This window comes from Leiobunum rupestre, chromosome 6 (assembly GCF_980474605.1).
Source record: "Leiobunum rupestre chromosome 6, qqLeiRupe1.1.hap1, whole genome shotgun sequence".
NCBI classification, from domain to species: domain Eukaryota; kingdom Metazoa; phylum Arthropoda; class Arachnida; order Opiliones; family Sclerosomatidae; genus Leiobunum; species Leiobunum rupestre.
In genome coordinates this window covers 558,033-577,384 of record NC_143389.1, presented here as the reverse complement: position 1 = coordinate 577,384, position 19,352 = coordinate 558,033, and the positions used below count along the sequence as shown (strand labels likewise).

The following is a 19,352-nucleotide window of genomic DNA, read 5'->3' as shown; positions in this document are numbered from 1 at the left end:
AACTACTATTACACAATAAAATTTTATTGTGTAATAGTAGTTTCTTTCAAATAATTTCGCCGTTATTATAGACAAGCAAAAACGCTTTCTAGATTAATTCTGAGATAGGTAATTAAACAACTAACCCTTGTAATGTTGACGCAACTAACCAACTGAAAATTTCCCAATGCCTTCATCAAAAGTTCCATCTGCGATAGTTGTGCCAATGTCTTCATCAAAAGTACCAACACCTTTGTTTGATATCCCAATGCCTTCGTTGACAATCATGCAATCTGCTTCGTCAAATCCTATTGATTTGTCATTCTCATTACTAGTACCAGTAAAAGAAGTGCTTTCATCTGTATAAGATAGCTTATCTTCACTGTCCATAACTCGTTTTCTCTTGGGTCGATCCAGGACTCTGTTATACCTGGCTAATTTTGATTGCGGAGTACTAGTGCTAAAGGAATTTTTATAGTTTAAGTTGAGTGATTGAACCCAATCAGGGTGTAACTCTTCGTGTAAAAGAGATGGTTTGCCTAAGGAGAAATAGTGTTAGGAAAAATAATTAAATTTGCTTCAGTAATAAAATTATTTACATGATATGAAATGTCGACTACAATTTTGTATTTTAAAATCGGGTCTAGAAAACCTTTCCAGGTTTAAAGCAGCAATCCAAGCATTCCGTCATTTTGTAGATGCCTGTTTTACGTAGGCTCCTTGATTGGTAATTACAGTAGCAATCACATAAAATGACAAACCTTCTGCTCTCTCACTGCGGCTTTTACAATTTAAAACCGAACAAACAACCATATTTATAAATAAATTACACTAAACTGTAGCAAAACGTAGCCAACTGTTAACTAAGCCTTGGACGCTAAGGGAAAACGCGGCAAAATAAGGCAGTCTGCCGATCTAGCTATAAACATCGTCTGCATTGTCTGACTCAAACGATGCCTGGCAGCACTTTACCAGAATCAGCGGAATAGGGGATATCTGGCAACCCCCCTAGGTGAAAACTATGTATTACTTACTAGCAGATATAGCTCAGTTACATTTTTTTAAATAAACGCAGTACTGAAAACCCACTTTCAGATCCGCCTAGGCCAACGGTACAAGAAAAATCCAAAACTGGTATTGTTAACGTATATCTTTTCCTACATTCTCTGAAAAAATAGATTGAAATTTATTTTCATTTAAATAATAATTTGGTATACCTGTAGAAGATGATAAAAGAAGCCATAAAAACATCATATCCGTGTTCTCCAAACCTAATGCTACTAGCATTCCTGAAACATTAGACCACGTTGCTCTGTCTGTAGTAAATAATCAAGAAAGATTGAAAGAGCTTAAGGAAATGATTCTTAATGAAATGCGCAATTTTCTCTCACTTTTTCCAGTAATTTGGTAAATAGGAATAAAATTCTGTTGGTCATACAAAACTCTTTTGTTCAGACTGGAAAGGAAAATGAAAATTTTATTACAGTGATCTCGCCTTTATTAACGAATAATTAATAACCCTGAAACATAATTACATTTACCAGCAGTATGTCTACAACTTTAATATAAATTTAATGAATATTACTTATTACTATTGTCAGCTGACCCATCGTCCAACGGAGCTGTCTCCATCTTCATGCAGGTTTTTTCTCTTAATAACAGTTTGGCGGTAGATTTGAATTTCAATAGGGTATTTTTCAAAGGTGGCTATTACCTTTCGGTAATTTTTACCCATAAAAGTAGTAAGGGGCTCAATAAACATTTCATTAAGTATATTTGGGAGTTTTTATCATTGGGTATCAGGTCAAAATGGAGATGTGTCCCCTTTCATTTTAAATGATAGCTACAATAATAAATAAATACTTCTCTTTTAAGAATTGAAATATTTTTTTAAGGTGTAATACAAAAAATAATTTGACTGATGTTGTGAATGATTCGACAAACACTCAACTTGACAGTTTTGTGTCGATCACAAATTTCCGTCCTTCCAAAAGAAATACAGCACATGATTATGAGGATCTATAATAAGATTATTTTACAATACAATTGCTCCCAGAGCACATTTGAAATATATCAAAACGAAAAAAAGATCGTTCTTTCTTCTTTTCGTTTTAATATTAAATAAGAATAATGTTGAACGAATTCTTACCTGCGTAGCAGAATCTATGGGGTGTCTTGAATTCGGGCCTTGGCCATTCCCATTTGTAGCTTTATAAACGCGGTTTCAGGTATATGTTTGATTGGAAGTGCCAAAATCCTTTTTTTATAATCAATCCTTAGTACTGGGTCACCCACGATACATTATTTTCAGCAGGACATCTGTTTCGATATTGTTTACACCTTGTTTGATCACGTTAGCTCGAAGAAAATACACCGCCATTTTTTCATTATTTTCGCCTCCGAACGTGTTAACGGAAGCTTCTGAGCTCCAGTTCGTATTTCGTTCAATAACCCAGCATTTTGTTTCTTTAAAATATCTTTGGAACGCGTTTTTGAAAATCTTCGGTAAATAACTAGACAAGCCCTTTTAACGAAGATATTTCGCCTCTGGAACGGGCCCTTAATCTGAAAATAACCTTAATTATTTCAGTTAACCCAATGATATAAGAACTTACTCCACAATATTATTTGAATTGGCCGAAATGTACCCATTTTAAATAAATTTTCCGATAATTTTTCTAATAACAATACGAAATTTATCGCATCAAGAGATATATTGCTATGCGCTATTTTGCAAACAGAAAATTTCAAATTAATGGACAAATAATTTCGGCAGTTATCGCATTATGAGATATTGATATCTGCCATTTTGAAAAATTACGTCAGATTTCTATTACAGCGTAAGGGGCTAATTTTTCGGTCCGTAAATCGACAAATAATTTCGGCAGTTATCGCATCATAAGTTATATTTATATCCACCATATTTCAGAATGGCGTCGGATTATTATTGGAAAACCCATAGGTCTAATTAACTCAAGCAGATAACGAAACGTAGCAAATTTCTGAATAATCGACGAATATTTACGGAACTTATCGCACGATTAGTTTTATTTATATCCGCCATTTTGAAAAATGGTGTCAGATTTCTAAAAAAATCTATAGAACAAATTCATTCGGGCAGATAATGTAACGTAGAAAATCTCAGGTTAATCGGATACAAATTACGTTCCTTTTTGCACCATGATTTATATTTGTATCCGCAATTTTATAAAATGGCGTCATTTTTCTATCGAAATCTAAATATCTGTTAACATCGTTCAGATAATGTAATGTAGAAATTTAAAGATTTCTCGGCGAATATATATGGCAGTTATCACGGCATAAGTTTTACAAATATTTTGTATTATACCTAAAATTTGACGTATTTATTTTAATAAGCTCGAGTTCACTCAAAATGGTTTTTATCCCCCCCCTATTTGTCCAAAGTAACCCAAAAATGTAAAATTTAATTTTTTTTTAATTTTTTTAAAAATATTTTTTTTTCTGATTTATTGAAGTTTTGCACAAGGGGGGGCAAGTTATTTTACGTAGACTTTTCCTCATTTTATGTTGTCAAAAACTTTTTTGGTTGCCATGACAAAAGGAAAGCTCATCCTAACTTTTCCCTTTAACGGGTCTCATTTTACATCTAAGTCTAACAATACCCCAACTTGGAACAAAATCGGTGAGAACCACCTCGGGTCGTCTCCTTGTAAGTGTAACACTTATCGGAGTAGTACGCCTCACTTGCAACATGTGACCAAAAGTAACAAATAAGTGGGACACTTATCTCAGTGGTATGCGCTGTTTTTAACGTAAGCCCAGAAATTACAAATAAGGGTGACATCACATTTATCGAAACTGTTATATTTTACGGTACCATTCGTTGCAAGGTACTGTGTCAAACCAACTTAATACATAAGGAGGATTGTGAGTATTCGGACCATTGTACGTCTTGTTTTAATTGAACAAAAACAATCTGGATGGTTTGATCAATTGTTTTAACCGGGTGTTTGAAAATGTTATGCAAACTTTTAAGGAGTTGTAGAGGGTGGGTTGAGAAGTATCCCTATTTTTTTCCAATTTTCCTCATTGTAGGAAAATGGGACAAAAACCGGTATACTTCTAAACTCATGTTTAGCATTATCTTTTGAAACACCCTGCATCAAATTGGTCAGATCAAAAACGTATAAGGGTTTAATGAAAACACTGCGACTACCCAAAAGAATTGAATTAATTTTTCTAAACCAAACATAACTTAATTTTTTAAAAACCTGAAAATGAAACCGAATGAAATTGATAAATTTTAAAATTAAATGGGACAGATTAAAACTGAGTGAAGCAAGGGGTCCAACTTTTACCAAAATTGCGCACACTCTAAAGGGAGATGATAAAAGTAATTCGAAAATCTACTTGAAGGTTTTAGAATATGATAGTTTTTAGTCGCAATGTTAGTGGGGTAGGGCGTTAAGTCCTAACCCTAAAACGAAGTGATCCTGAAAGTGCTAAAGCCAGTTCCTAATTCATAAGTTATTTGAATAATTTCATGGTATAAGCAGTTATTTTTGTGGCATTTTCGGTACAAAACTTTTTGTTATTAACCGCCACGTCATCTTGTTACAGATTGGTGTACAACAGGGGAAATAAAAAGAGTAAAGTAAGACATTTTTTTTTATTTATTAAGTTTCATGTTGTAAGAGTCATTTCCATATTTCCGGTAGCGCTGGTATGCAGGATCTTACCTGTGGCGTAGACAAGGGTGGGGGGGTTCCGGGACCAACCCTATCTTTCGGAGTGTCTTTAACTCTAATAAATTTCACTCTCTTATCGACCCAGTCTTAACATTCACTTACCACGACTCCACCCTTTTGACGAAATTCAAGCTACGACACTGGCTCTTACGATTCATATTACACATCCCCTTTTTAATTCCCACAGTTTACATTTCGAATTCTGCTCAGCCATTGGATCAGCCCGCATTTTCCCACGACGTGACATTGTAAAATTGACACTTGTAACCGAAACTCTAGTCCTTGTTTTTGTAATTTCGCTTTTCCGTGTAATGACGCTATATCTTTCTATACACGTAACCTTGATTCCTAGACAAGAGAGTACCGGGCGGACGGAGTGAGGCGCGCTATGTAATTTTTATTGCAATTGCGTACGGGCTATTTTGCGTTTTCTCAGTCCTCTCAACTTTTCGCTGGAATTTTGGTTTATCGATCTTCGCTGCCTCCGTTCTTGTTTTGACGGCTACAAGTGCTCATCATCACCGTTTATCGCTGATCACCATTGCCGCCATTTTTGTTTAGGTCCAAATATGGTACATAAAATTTTGATGATAGAACTCACACTGCTAATCTTAACGCATCTTGGAAAAAATGGTGTCTTAAGTTGAACTATTACCTTATTGCATCTGTTTTAACCGCTGATGTCCGTCAACTGGCTATTTTGCACCTAAACATAATGTGGTTTTTGATGTATTCAAATTCCGCGAGTTTAAGCAACTCTAGACGGAAACTATCGATGAATATCATATTTGGTTACGATCTCTATCTTCGCTTTGTTAATTTGATGATATTGATCAAGAGCTGAAACGTCACATTGTTTAAATTTGTGTCTCCAAAACATGGAGAAGCAAAGCTTTAAGAGATCCGTCTCTCACTTTAGATAAATTGCTCGAATTTGGACGTTTTTAGCAAATTCAGAAACACAAGCGAGCTTCATCAAGAAAGAATCCACCGCCAAAGATGATGCTTATTTTCTTATTATTGGCTAAAAAATTCCCTAATCAGAATCGACGCACAAATCAAGGTTGTACACAAAAACCAACCGATCTAGATAGCCAACCTAAAACCTGTGGCCTTTGTGGTGTATCGTTTCTGCTTCCAGATAAAAAACCTTGCCCTGCCAAAGACAAAACCTGTTTCAACTGTCGGAAAGTTAATCATTTTCGAAGTGTGTGTCGATTTCCCAATAAACCGAATGAACTTACCAAGACAGAGAACTACTCAATGAGTGTTAAGCGGTACAACAGTCGGCGTGCAGTGAAAACTACATCTTTTTCCAGGGACGATGAAGAGACCGAACAAATATTGGAAACATCAAAACTAAGTTGTTAATGACACTTGGGCAAGAGTTAATATCCTCAACGAAATTGCATATCAATTGTTGCATCACCAGCCACCGCTTCAACCCTTTGATCTGAAAATATTTCCGTACAGCTCTTCAACGCAGCTCAAATTAATAGGATTTAAGGCAAAGGTGTCACTGCGCAACGTCCAGACTTCAGCCGATTTTCGGTCATAAATGACAGAGGACAGCTATCGCCAGCAATTACAAGAAGAGTTTAACCCAAATGTTCATCTTTAAACCGATCATGAAGTAATCCAAAATAATTATACTTTATTCTAGAGTATCAGCAAAGTCAAGGACGTCAAAATCACGCTGGCCATTGACGAAATCATTCAGCCGGTTGCACAACTCCAAAGACGAATTCAGTTTAACTTCAGTGAATCCTTAGAAATGAAATTAAAGGATATTCTTGCTGCCGATCTAGTCGAACATGTAACTGGACCAACATTTTGGGTATCACCAATAGTTCTATTCTTGAAAGGAAACAAGATACGACATTGTGGTGACTTGCGCCTTCCTAATCATGCAATTATTCGTGAGACATGTATCACCAATTATTGATGGTGTCATACACTAACTAAAGGGTGCGAAAGTTTTTTTTTCAAAGCTTGACCTCAATAAAGGCTATCATCAGCTAGAGTTGGATGAAGGCTCACGAAATAATACTGTTTCCATATATGATACTTTTCTTCAGCTGTTGTTCTGCAGCTGAAGCATTTCATCAAATTATCAGATCTCTAATTCAAAGCATACCACAATCACTAAACATATCCGACGATCACTTGGTTTTTGGAGGTAATGATACTCAACATGATGAAGCCTTGCATCAAGTTTTAACTCTACTGCAAGAAAATAATATCTCGTTAAATGTAAACAAATGCAAATTTTTACAAAAACGACTTAAGATTTATGACCATGTATTTATGATATTCCTAGTCTTTTAGGTTTTGTGAGTTATTGCTCAAGATTTATTCCAAGGTTTTCGGAAGTCACACTTACTTTACGAGATCTGATAAGGTTTTGAAATACCTGAAAACGCATCAGCCAAATCAAACAAAACTGGCTTACTTTGATCCATTTCATTTATCGAACAATATTAGGCAAATCACGGAATAACATAATTTCCTTTTCTTCTTGATAAAATATGGCACATTTTCAGTAAAAGAGGCCTCGGTTCTTTCCAGAAATTTTTCCAAACTTCTTATTTTCTCACTTACAACTCTATTCTCAGCAATAAAGTTTATTAACTTGATGTGATCAAGAAGGTAATTATTTTTATCTGGATCTAATGAAAATTTATCGAGAGTTTTTAAGCGCTACTCTCAATTCACGTCCGGAATTTAATTGCCTCCGTAAATTTAACTTCACCCGTAGTGACTTACTCACACGCCGGTGGCGTTTTGTTCTGCCCCTGCGCCCGAGACAGGGGAAAATCATTTAAACTGCCCGACGGTGGTCGCGACATATTAATTATCCCAAAATACATATAAATACAATCTGTTTTTGATATTACCTTTTTGTTTTTTTTTTTGAGTTTGGTTTTCGGTGTCACAAAGAGGGCCTTTTTTCAAAAACATTTCTTGGTAAAACAATGAAATACCATGGCAATAGTTAGAAAAGAAAATTATATTTGAACAGAAACACTACGTTCAAGTGGAGTTCATAAATATCAGCGACTACAAAATAAAGAAAAAGTGGCACTACACCCAACCTTACGATTTCTTCGCCAACCAAATATACAGTTGTTTAGACGAACCGGACGAAAGCAGCCAGGTTCTATTGCCCGACGAAACCCTCGGAAACGCCAATTGGTCAATTCTTCTTTTATCTCTTCTTATAATCTCGCTCTTCACGGTTTTCGCATTCCAGTCTAAAAGAGTGGTCACTCGAATTGCGGGAAATGGTCGAAGGGACACTTTCTCGAAACGTCTCTTGGACAGCTGCTACTTCTACTTATCGCATCTCCTCTTGAACCGTACGTATGAATTTTAAGATTTTTATGTTTAATTGCATGCCATCTGAAATCAATAACGAACGTCATAGTTCTCGGTTTAAATAGAAAGTTCTATCTTGGTTAGTTGCTAACGATATAATTATGAAAAAATTACTTAATGTAGATTTTTGTTTCTAGGTTTTTATATTTTAAATTCGAACAATTTGTTTTTTAAGTCGTGTATTTTGCATGTTAAATTGTGAATCCCAACCTTCTAGCTTTTGCTTATATGTGGGTTCTAGGAACATGAAAACAAACCATACTCTGGAATAGTAAGGTGTATTCCACCACTACGGGCTCCCTTCTCTCTCTCTACGGCAATACAACTTGAGCCGGAATCGTGGACATAATAATAATTTTTTTATTTAAATTCGTCTGCTTGTTTTCGAATATAAAAACCACGTTGCTTTAATAGGACTTATTTTGTTAGCAACGAAATGTACATTGTCTATTCCCGGGAAACACGAGACTAGAAATAAACGAACAGAAAAACTAGCAGCCAAAAGCAATTGAAATTGAAAAATTTCTACGATAAATGGCGATACTTTGCTATGTTAATGAATTTTTGCTGCCATGCCTAAAAGGTGTGATAACAACTCCAGGTAGCTTGAATCATCCTAGGTGGGTTTACTTTATTTTTGTTAGTGGATTTTAAATTGTATCAGATTAATTGGTAAACTAAATACAAATAAACAAAAAAATAAAATAAAAATTTGCCTGAGGTTAAAAATATCCCCGTCAGGTTTCTCGGGGATGTAATTGGTTGTAAAGTTGTTTAATGATCTCTGTCGGCAGCCGACTTAAATGCAGTGCGGACGACTTTTGGTATTTTCGTAAATATGTGATAGTTGATAAATCGTCTTTATTTTGAAACAAAAAGGTGTAACCTACTTTGGGCCAACTCATACCTTAATTATTCGTCCATTTCCCAAATATTAATTTAATTCATATCTTAAATACATTGTATTACCTAACAATCCAGATTCAATTGTAAAACAAGGAAGATTTGAAGGGCCAACTTCCCGGTTGTCTGACCACCACCGTCTTTTATTTTCCATAAATGTGAAAACCTTTACCAGTTATAACATTTTTGCACCTATATTTAACAAAATTTTAAAAGTAACGATTTATGTAATTTTTTTAAAATGCGCTTTATAGTCTTAGAAAAGAATGAACAACCTTGCTGTGTTTTGATATTCCGTGCGTGACTGCTCTGGCGATAGTAGAACCCTTACAGAATCATAAAAAAGTAGTCTGTAAAGCTTTATAGAGATTTATATAATGTCTATGGTCCCCTATACGCTATTTATTATTTTATAGAATTATCTAAAGATATTTTCTTTAAAATGTTTAATAGGGTTGCTCTACTGGTTGTCCATGTATTTTTTTTAAATTCTATAAATTACAACAATCTATAAAGTTTTTGCATATTTAAGATTTTCAATATCGGTAAAGTCATTTTAAAGATATTTCTTGTTTTGCTGTCTATTTTCGTGTATCAAATTCTAAATTTTTTTTAATGTCTATAAAACAACCTTATAAAATAAATCGAGTTAAAATGACGGTGATCGTTTAATGCAACTGCTCGTCTTTGTTCTAGCTCTTGAAGAGTCGAATTTGCAAATGATGTCTGGGAGATTTCTTGTCGGCAGCTGGTTGCTGGCCTGCGGATTCTTTCTGAACAAAATATATCTTTGCAATATGAAAGGGGAAATAGCGTTCTTCAAAGTGACGCACATTGACACCATCCACGAACTTATTTCATCGACAGACATAAAATTTATATATACCTTTAGCATTACGGATTTGTTCGTTTGGGTAACTTTTTTTAAAATTATCAATTCTACTGACAAAAGGTGTACGATTATTGTAAATGATAAAAACATAATCTTTTTTAACAGCTTTCTTTAAACTTTGCGATAATTTTAAGACGCATAAAATTTTAAAAATTAACTAAAATTAAAATGTTCCATTTCGGAAACTTTACGGTTAGTTTCGATTTTTAGTTCGGTCCATAAATTATTTCTATATCGTCGCGTATCCCACTACATCATAACAAAAGTCTACTGTAATCGATCTCAACTAATGTTTTTTACTCCAACACGATTTGACACTTGAGCATTCCCAACTTTCCAAGAGTAGTGCAAGAAAATTGTTTGGCGTAAACAGAATAATTTTAACAAATGTTTATATTATTTCTGTTCACACTATGTAATTTTCTTACTGACAATTAGTAAGATACAGTGAAGTGGTCTGATTAACTGTATAGTGTATTATGTTTATGAGCGCGCAAGTTCTTATTATACTGGCAGTTGTCAGTTGCAGGCTAAGTAAGGCGAAATAGTACAGTTGCTGCAAGAATACCTCAGATCACTTCCCGTTCAGTCGAAATTTGAATTTTTACATGGCATATCAAGAAATGTGAATTTTTTTGAGTGGTTACTTTAATATTATTACTCGTTTGTTAACAAAAATAATAAATACACTATTTTAAATTATTTGGAAATTTTACTCGAAATCACACTTACCTGAGATAATAATAATCAGCTAGGCTAATACCCAAGTCATCAAGCGACTTTTAAAGCCTTGAACTATAATTTTTTTTCAGACATGGCTTTATACTATAATAAAAATTATTTAAATCAAATTAACAAGATACGTAATAACTAAAATGTCTATTTAAAATATTTAAAATCTTTGGCGAGCTTCAAGCCAAGCTTATTTAATACCTTTTAATATTAAATAAGCTTGGCTTTAATTGGTCGGCATTTAACATCATTACACATACGGGGAGATTCACTATCTAATCGATAGATGGCGATAGTCGTCCATCATTGTTTAGCGGCGCTATTTCTAAATAGTCGCACCCACGCAACAACGAATATCAGACACCTTTTCGTTGACAACAAAAAAGTTAACTTCTAAATTTGTACTCATACGTCCCCTACCAGACCTGATGATGCCTCTGTATATAGCGCGAAACTTGTCGTTTTTTTTAATTTTTTACAAATTCTTATTACGTACATTGAGTGGTTTATTATTTCAATTTTTATAACTGTAAATTATAAAGTATATGCACTTTTTTAAAACTACGAAATATTTTATGTTTTGGCAAAAATTAATTACTAAATACCGATCAAACCAAGAGCATATTTAAGTTACTACGAAATTGAAGTCTTCTTGGCTAAAGCTTTTAATTTTTATGATCTGAACTACTAAATACGACAATCATATGTTTTTTCAAATCAAATTAAGGTTAGACCAATAAACGGAAAAAATTTTATCTTTAAATTACATTCAGATTTTTAAGCAATCCGTTTACATGCAGGCATCGTGCATTTAAAAATTAAATATAAAGTTATAAAACTGAATTATCTCAGCTTAGAGCAAGAAGCTAGCAGTCGATATCTGGATAGAATTATGAATCCACATTCTGAACTAAAGTACCACTGACCATGTTCCATATTTTGCATTAGGCGCAGGTGGGAAACCCGGCCACCGATGCTTTTTTGAAGAAGTTAATGGATCCTGAAGATCACAAACTCGATAGCATCGTCAATAGTCAAGCGGTTCTATATGGATCTATGGACGATATGCATTATGTATTGAATTATTTTAATCAGAATCTTTGCAAAAATATTTACCGAAGCCAAGCTGAATACCAATTCTCGTCATTTGTGGTAGTGGTCTCTCGGCGACTTCCGCTGTGGTTTAAGGAGGAAGTGGACTATCGGTGAGTGGATTTAGAATTTTCAAATACCACAGATAAATCTGCTGGCAAACGCGGAAAGTACGTCAACTTGTGGAGAGTTACCTACTTTTAATTGATTTATCTTCAAAATTAACTTAACTAAAATATTTAAAGTTGTAATTTTTAAAACATTCATAAATAAACACGAAATCATTTCCAAGCCTTTCGGTCCATTTTGGCAAACTCCGTGTATTTTTGGAATAATGACTTCTCTCGTCATTAAAGTGTTAAACCAAAAGGGGAAACGCTTCTTGCTCCTAGCTGTTTCCGTAATTACGTTCGCACCTACTTCCTTATACGTCTGTTTCCACTCTCACGCCCTTGCTTTGTCCTATACTTAAGTTTAATTAACTAATTAAATCAGTTTTTGGTCACGTTAATTTTTCAGAAATTCGTTTCTGTCAAAAGGCTAGGAATAAACCATTCTTATTAACCGAGGCTTGCAATGTTTTTATGGAATTTAAATATGCTATAGTAAAAATAACTAGAGGAGACTTATATTTAATTGCCCATGGTGCCAGGTAACGTTGATTTTGGAATTAAAAAACTTCTACCAAAACAAGTTTGAAGTGCAAACTATTGCTCGTTTTTAAATTCATTGTGTTGAATAATTCATACTAAGTGGCGTAGCTAAGATTTGATTTAAGGAGGGGGACACAAGGAAATAAAATGAAACAAAAAATACAAAATTTTAATATACAACCCTATGTTTCGGGGGGGTCCTATGCTCGCTGTGCCCCCTGGCTACGCCACTGCATACTTAGCTAAGACCTCCGTGAGTCCGATCTACCATCCACACAAACGACTACTTCTTCTTGTTTAGTCTGACACAAAAAAGATTCTTTTCGGTATTAAACCAGTATCAGTTAAGGCCACAATATTGTATACTTATGGTTAATCACATTACATATATTTTTTAATTAACTTTTTTTTATTTTTTTTAAATAGAGCTAATACCCAAGGCACCACTTAATTAATTTTGCTTGTGCGTGATCAAGTAACAGATGGCCCGGTTACAATGCGTAGGAGGGTGGCGGTAAGCCCTTAATGCCACGCGAGCCAACCGTCAGGTGCCTTCACTTACTATTACGGTTTACCTCAGCAAGTTCTTATGGGAAGTGGAAAACGAATATCTCGAGGGAAAAACCTATTTAACCAGTGGGGAGATAACTCTATGTAAAAGGAGTGGTATGAAATCAATTTAAGGGGAGGGGGTTCTTTTAAAAGGTTTTCCTAAGTAGAATGTCAGATTAGTTGGAGGTAAAAATATATCCTCATGATAAAGCAGAGAAGATTAGAATGCTTAAACATGTTTATTGTTTTTGTTTGAGGGATCCTAGCAAAAAACCTATAAAAGCAGCAAGTAGCTATTTCGCCCAAGAGGTGAACCCGATCATTGGCTGACTCTGCCACTTGAAGACATGACTATCACAGCATTCCGTTGTAACGTCCAGTTACGATCTGACAGGCAACAAAATAAAATTATTCAACTCAAACTCTTCAAAAAATTGCGCCCCAAAACATCTTGGGACCGTATAGGCAGTTGCATGCCCTAAATTTCCGGCACTGATGACGTGTTGAGTAACACTTTTTTTTCAGAGTATCTCGTTACGTGGAAACTGTGCAAAAGCAACTATATGAATGGAACTTTTACTCTCGTTATCCGAAATCTAAAAATCCAGCACCCAATGCAGCTCGTCTTAAGGAGACGACTATTCATTTCCTGGCGCCCATTTTGAAATTGTGGCTAAGCGGGATCATCCTATCAATGGCGACTCTCATCGTTGAAATGGTCTATTGTCAAATTTTCAACAACTTCAACTAAGGATGGATCATCCAGCATCATTGTTTCAGACACACCTCCTGAAACAGTGTTAAGTCGTATTAAGTTTACAATTATTTTGAGAATATGGTTAAGCAAATTTATCACGTTTACCAATGAAATTAAAATAAATTATAACTTTATATAGAAATAAAATTACACTCTACACATGTATAGAAATGAAATTGAAACTATTTATAGCATTTAAAAACAAAAATGTGTACAGGATTAACTGGATTTCCATTTTCTTGTCAGATTTTGAGATTTCTTTGTGAAATGTTTTAATTTCTTACTGGATTACATTACTACAAAAAATATTAAATGAATTTCTTAAATTCCAAAATACAATCGTAATTTTTTTCTCACTTTACCGGATTAGGTGTATGTATTTCTTCAGTGAATAGTTGTTGATACAAAGAGTGAGAAAATCGCGCTATTTTAAAATGGCACGTGCGAATTTAAAACAATTTAACTAAACATTTTTCTCATGCAATCTTTCCGTTGGGGCCGTTATAAGGTTACGGTGATTTTTCTTTTTATCCATAGCACCAAAAGCCATTTATCCTAAGTTTGAAACGAAAGGCAATTTGTTCACGCAAATGACTTTATCAAAGTTTATTTAAAACCACATATTAGTATATTTACAGAGTGGTTGGACTAAGTCATCATTGTGACTTGTGAGCCCAGTTATTATATTTAAACACCCAAAAGATTAATTCGGAACAACTCCTGCATTGAATTTGGAAGTTATCTCCCAACTGGTTAAAGGGGTTTTTCCCCGAGTTCTTCGGTTTCCCCTTCCATAAAGACTTGTTGAGGTTAACGGTAATAGTTAGTGTAAGGAGCTGTTGGCTCGCGTGGCATGAAGGGCTTCCCACCACATTCCTACGCATTGTAACCCGGCCACCTGAATTAAGGGCTTCAAAAGTCGCTTGATGACTTAGGCCTAAGGTGGTGCCTTGGGCATTAGCCTAGGTGATTATTAATTATTAATTTAATTCTCATTTAAAATTAACAAAAGGATAAAAGAAAAAAGAAAAAAAAACAACAGCACTAATTTCACAATAACGATAGAGTAAAGATAGAAATATGTAACTTATTTTCACACAATGTTTGTTAAGATTAAAGCTTTGAGTTTTCGTTTGAAATTGAATTCTTCCTCCTCTATGTCAAGAAATTCGAGGGCGTTGTTTATAAAGGTTATTCCGTTATACATGAGTGATGATATTTTTTTGATATTTTGCATTGGGGGAATTTAAATTTCCAGTTACTTGTAGTATTTTTCGTTGTTTATGTACATTAAAAAATTCTTGTGTGCCATGATAATCTTTATATAAGAATGTAATTGAAGAATATTTGTATAGTTGGTATAAAGCTAAAATTTAATTTTATAAAAATAAGTCTTATGTGTGGGTGAGAAATGGTACGTTGTTTATTGATCTTATTACTCTTTTTTGTAAGACACTAATTCTTTTTAAGTTTTTTTGCGGAGGTATTTCCCCAAATGCAGAGACCATAGCTCATTTTAGATGCAAAGAGGGCGTGATATATTTCTTTTAATGTTTTGTGAGTTATTATATTCTTACATTCATACAGGCTAGCGCAAGTTCTTAGTAGGAAGTTGCATAAAGTATTTATATGGTAGTTCCAATATAAATGTTCATCAAAATTGATTCCATTTCAAGTATTTATATTGTTGAACCCGGTTTAATTTTTAATTTTCTATTTGTAAATCAGTATTATTATTTGTGTTTTTCCCTATATTACTAAATTTTATGTTTTCTGTTTTTCCTAGATTTAGACTTAGATTTTTCAGCCATCTACTAATTTTATTTTATAATATATTAGTTTCATTGATTGCGTAATTAACACACTTCCCCCCATATAGAAATAATGTGTCATCCGCATACAAAACAGACCATTTTTAATTGTGTTTGTCAGATCATTAATGTAGAGGTTGAATAGCAGGGGGGACATTACGGACCCCTGGGGACTCCGTTTTTCTAGAAATCTAGCATTGAACAGTCTTAATTTTATTTTTGTGTGACAAGGTCTTTTACTTATATAACTCGCGATCCAATCACCCGAAACTCCCCTAATACCCATTGCGCCTAATTTGTTCATTAAGTTTGTGTGAAATGGAGTCGAAAGCCTTTCTCAAGTCCAGAAAACCCCAATACATATTTGGCTCTTATCTAAAAAATTCATAATACTTTTGTATGCCCCACTTATGGCCGACATTGTTCCCCTACCTGCCCTAAAGCTGAATTGCGAGTCTGATATAAGGTTGTGAGGTAAATGATATTAAGCGGTTATTAACGGCTTTAATAAATAAATAGAAATAAAAATAAACTTTCATTATTTGCACGAGTTAAGTTTTTAATTAAAATTAATTTAAAAGGATTTCGCGTATACAATACGACGTCAAAAAACCCGACTATAGTTTCGGAACGACCCTCGTTCCATTCTCAAGGGTAACTGTTTGATTCAACAATCAGGATAAAATTACAAAATAACAAAACCAGGTAAAAACTAAAAAAGTTAAAACAGATCTGGCCATACAAAGTCCGAAAAGGGGCCAAAGTCATTATTCATTTTTTAGTTCCACACCTATATGTATATATAGAGTGGGACTATTGTTTTCGTTAGAATGTTGTGAAGTGTAGTCGTCGTCGTCCACATTTGCAACATCTTCCATATCTTTTGAACGGGGTGACATAACCCCACCGTTTTTTCTAAGAATGCTTAATATGGTTGCCACTATCTGCACAACCAAGTTTCACGGGTTAAATTTAGTTAGCGGCGCTTTGCCAGCCCCTTCTATCCGACCCCCCTTAGTCGCAGCCTTGCAATTTTGGTTACGATTGACTTTTAAATTTCGTTTCAGTTTTAATCTATATAACCGCTATACCTCTACAATGTGCGCACGTTTCAGCTCTGTCGTGGAAACAGGGGGCGCAAAAGCCCCCCTTTTCCGATTGTGAGCGTTGAATTACGCACGCTGATTATTCCCCAACTGAGTGACTTAAAAATTTTATTTCTTTTTTAAATTACGTATTTATTTTAGCTCTAACGGTTTGCCAGGTTTCGGTGCCCTAGGAAAATTAGGGGCCCTTGGGCGCCGCATAAACCACATTCCCGCTGACGTTCGTTTTTGCCTTACGCAGAGTGCGTGATTTACGTCTCGAAGCCGCGTATGGCCAGAAGATATAAATAAGTGTGACACTTAGAGTGCGTAATTTACGTATCGAAGCCGCGTATGGCCAGAAGTAACAAATAAGTGTGACACTTGCTTATCATAGCCGTGGATAGCCAGAAGTAACAAATAAGTGTGACACTACTTATCGAAGCTATGTATGACCAGAAGTAACAAATAAGTGTGACACTCACTTATCGAAGCCGTGTATTGCCAACGCTATTCGCGTGCGATTTTAGGTATAAATTTGAAACTTGATGAAGTTATTAGGATGGGTATTGCGGATATTTTACCAGAGTTAATTTTAATTTAACCAAGGCTTAGCATGCTTTGGCCTAATTTTAACGCTATTCACGTGCGGTCAGAGGTATAACTTTGAAACTTGAAATAGTTATCAGGGTTGGTATTCTGGATATTTTACCAGAATTAATTTTAATTTAACCAAGGCTTCGCTTGTTTTGGTCTAATTTTAACTCTATTCGCGTGCGGTTTGAGGAATATCTTTGAAACTTTATTTAGTTATTAGGATGGTCATTGCTGATATTTTACCAGACTTAATTTTAATTTAACCAAGGCTTAGCATGCTTTGGCCTAATTTTAACGCTATTCGCGTGCGTTTTGAGGAATATCTTTGAAACTTGATTTAGTTATTAGGATGGTCATTGCTGATATTTTACCAGACTTAATTTTAATTTAACCAAGGCTTAACTTATTTTGGTCTAATTTTAACGCTATTCGCGTGCGATTTGAGGTATAACTTTGAAACTTGATATAGTTATCAGGGTTCGTATTGCGGATATTTTACCAGACTTAATTTTAATTTCTCCAAGGCTTAGCTTGTTTTGGCCTAATTTTAACGCTATTCGCGTGCGATTCGAGGTATAACTTTGAAACTGGATGTAGTTATTAGGATGGTCATTGCTGATATTTTACCAGACTTAATTGTAATTTAACCAAGGCTTAGCTTGTTTTGGCCTAATTTTAACGCTATTCGCGTGCGATTTGAAACTTGATGTAGGTATTAGGATAGGTATTGCGTATATTTTACCAGACTTAATTTTAAATTAACGAAGGCTTAGCATTTTTACGCAGCCTTGACTGGATTTGAGATACGGGGCTCAAACTTTTTATACATTTAAGAAGCTGAAGTCTGACCCTATGTTTAACTCTTTTAACGCGCGCCAAGGGTTAGTGAGCGTATGTGAATTTTCTTCGTAGTTCCTAGTGGATTTGAGATACGGAGCTCAAACTTACAATACAGATAAAGAAGCTTACGTCTGACGTAATGCTTAACCTTTTGACACGCGCCAAGGCTTAGAGAATAATTAATTAATTCATCCATGTGGAACTAATATTACGGCCTTGGCCGACTTGTTGTTTCCTTTTTTTAAAATCTCAATACTCTCCCTAATGTTGCTTTCAACAAGTTGGCAAGCCAAAATATACCTCTCCTCGGAAGAATTGTCCCTAGTGGTATTAATTTCTCGAGATAACCCTTAAAGATATATCTCCGCAATTTAGAGTTATTTGTTAAAAATATTAACCCATTTCTATCCCGCCCGGTATAAAATTTTTATTATAATTAAAATAATTGAGACGAAACGACCAATTTTAATTTATTCAGAATATCATAAGTTAAGTAGTTACAACAGTAAGTTAGACGTACTATAACAATGCACATTTGAATTAAACCCTTTTACAGAACAAGTTTATCAGTTAAATATAATACGAAGCAAATTTTAATGAAAGAAATATCTACAGAGGCTTTTTGGAATTACTCGCTTACGAAATACTTGCCGCATCTTTAACGCTCATTTTATTTCAACACTCGCCCTTGATGAAGATACCGTAGATATCTGGTAGTGGACGACTCGTTCACTTCCTGTTGACGTTGTGACGCATACCACATGAAAAAGACCAATGCCGTCCAATTTCCAATATCATATAATGACTCGCACACCCAAGAAATCATTGACTGCGTTAGAAATCGTAGATATCCAAATATCCACACCAAATGTATTTACAAGAAGCAAAAACCTTACCATCAACAAAGCACAGAGAGCCACTTGACTAACCGCCAGCTCTTAAAGCAATTAACGTTAAATTATCTCCTTTGAATTAACATAACTATATATAGGTCGTTAAGAAAGTGGACCACCCACAGGGTCTACCCTTTAACCCTCTAATCTCGGCTGACTGCGCTAAAACAAGATTTAACCTTTAAAAAATACCAGATTAGGCCTTCATAAATTCATTAATAAAAAAAGACTTTATTACCTATTATGCTTACGATGCCCGTCTTAATGAATCTAAGCAGCTATCGGTGGTTCTGTGGTAGAGCGCTCGACTGCCAAGCCGAATGGTCTGGGTTCGAAACCTGGGTGGCGCATTTGTTTTTAATCAATAGAGAAACGCTAAATTAGAATTTCTTCGATGCAATAATTTCAATTTCAATTCTATTTCAATTAAACCAAAATTTCCTACTCTATTAAATACG

The 19,352-nt window shown here is 34.7% G+C and overlaps 1 protein-coding gene across 2 annotated transcripts in view; it reads left to right on the top strand.

Annotated features, from left to right (window-relative positions):
• The window catches only part of LOC149937634 (uncharacterized), a 58,297-nt gene extending 44,475 nt beyond the window's left edge, over window positions 1-13,822 (top strand). The window contains exons 5-10 of one of the 2 annotated variants that reach the window (XM_090178339.1): window positions 4,582-4,615; window positions 7,732-8,068; window positions 9,687-9,904; window positions 11,563-11,688; window positions 11,771-11,819; window positions 13,437-13,705. In XM_090178339.1, the coding sequence (XP_090034465.1) occupies window positions 4,582-4,615; window positions 7,732-8,068; window positions 9,687-9,904; window positions 11,563-11,688; window positions 11,771-11,819; window positions 13,437-13,576 (904 nt within the window). In that variant the 3' untranslated portion in view covers window positions 13,577-13,705. Of the gene's footprint in view, window positions 1-4,581; window positions 4,616-7,731; window positions 8,069-9,686; window positions 9,905-11,562; window positions 11,820-13,436 lie in introns of both variants that reach the window. The other variant, XM_090178338.1, reaches the window with a different exon arrangement.
• The last annotated feature ends 5,530 nt before the right edge of the window (window positions 13,823-19,352 follow it).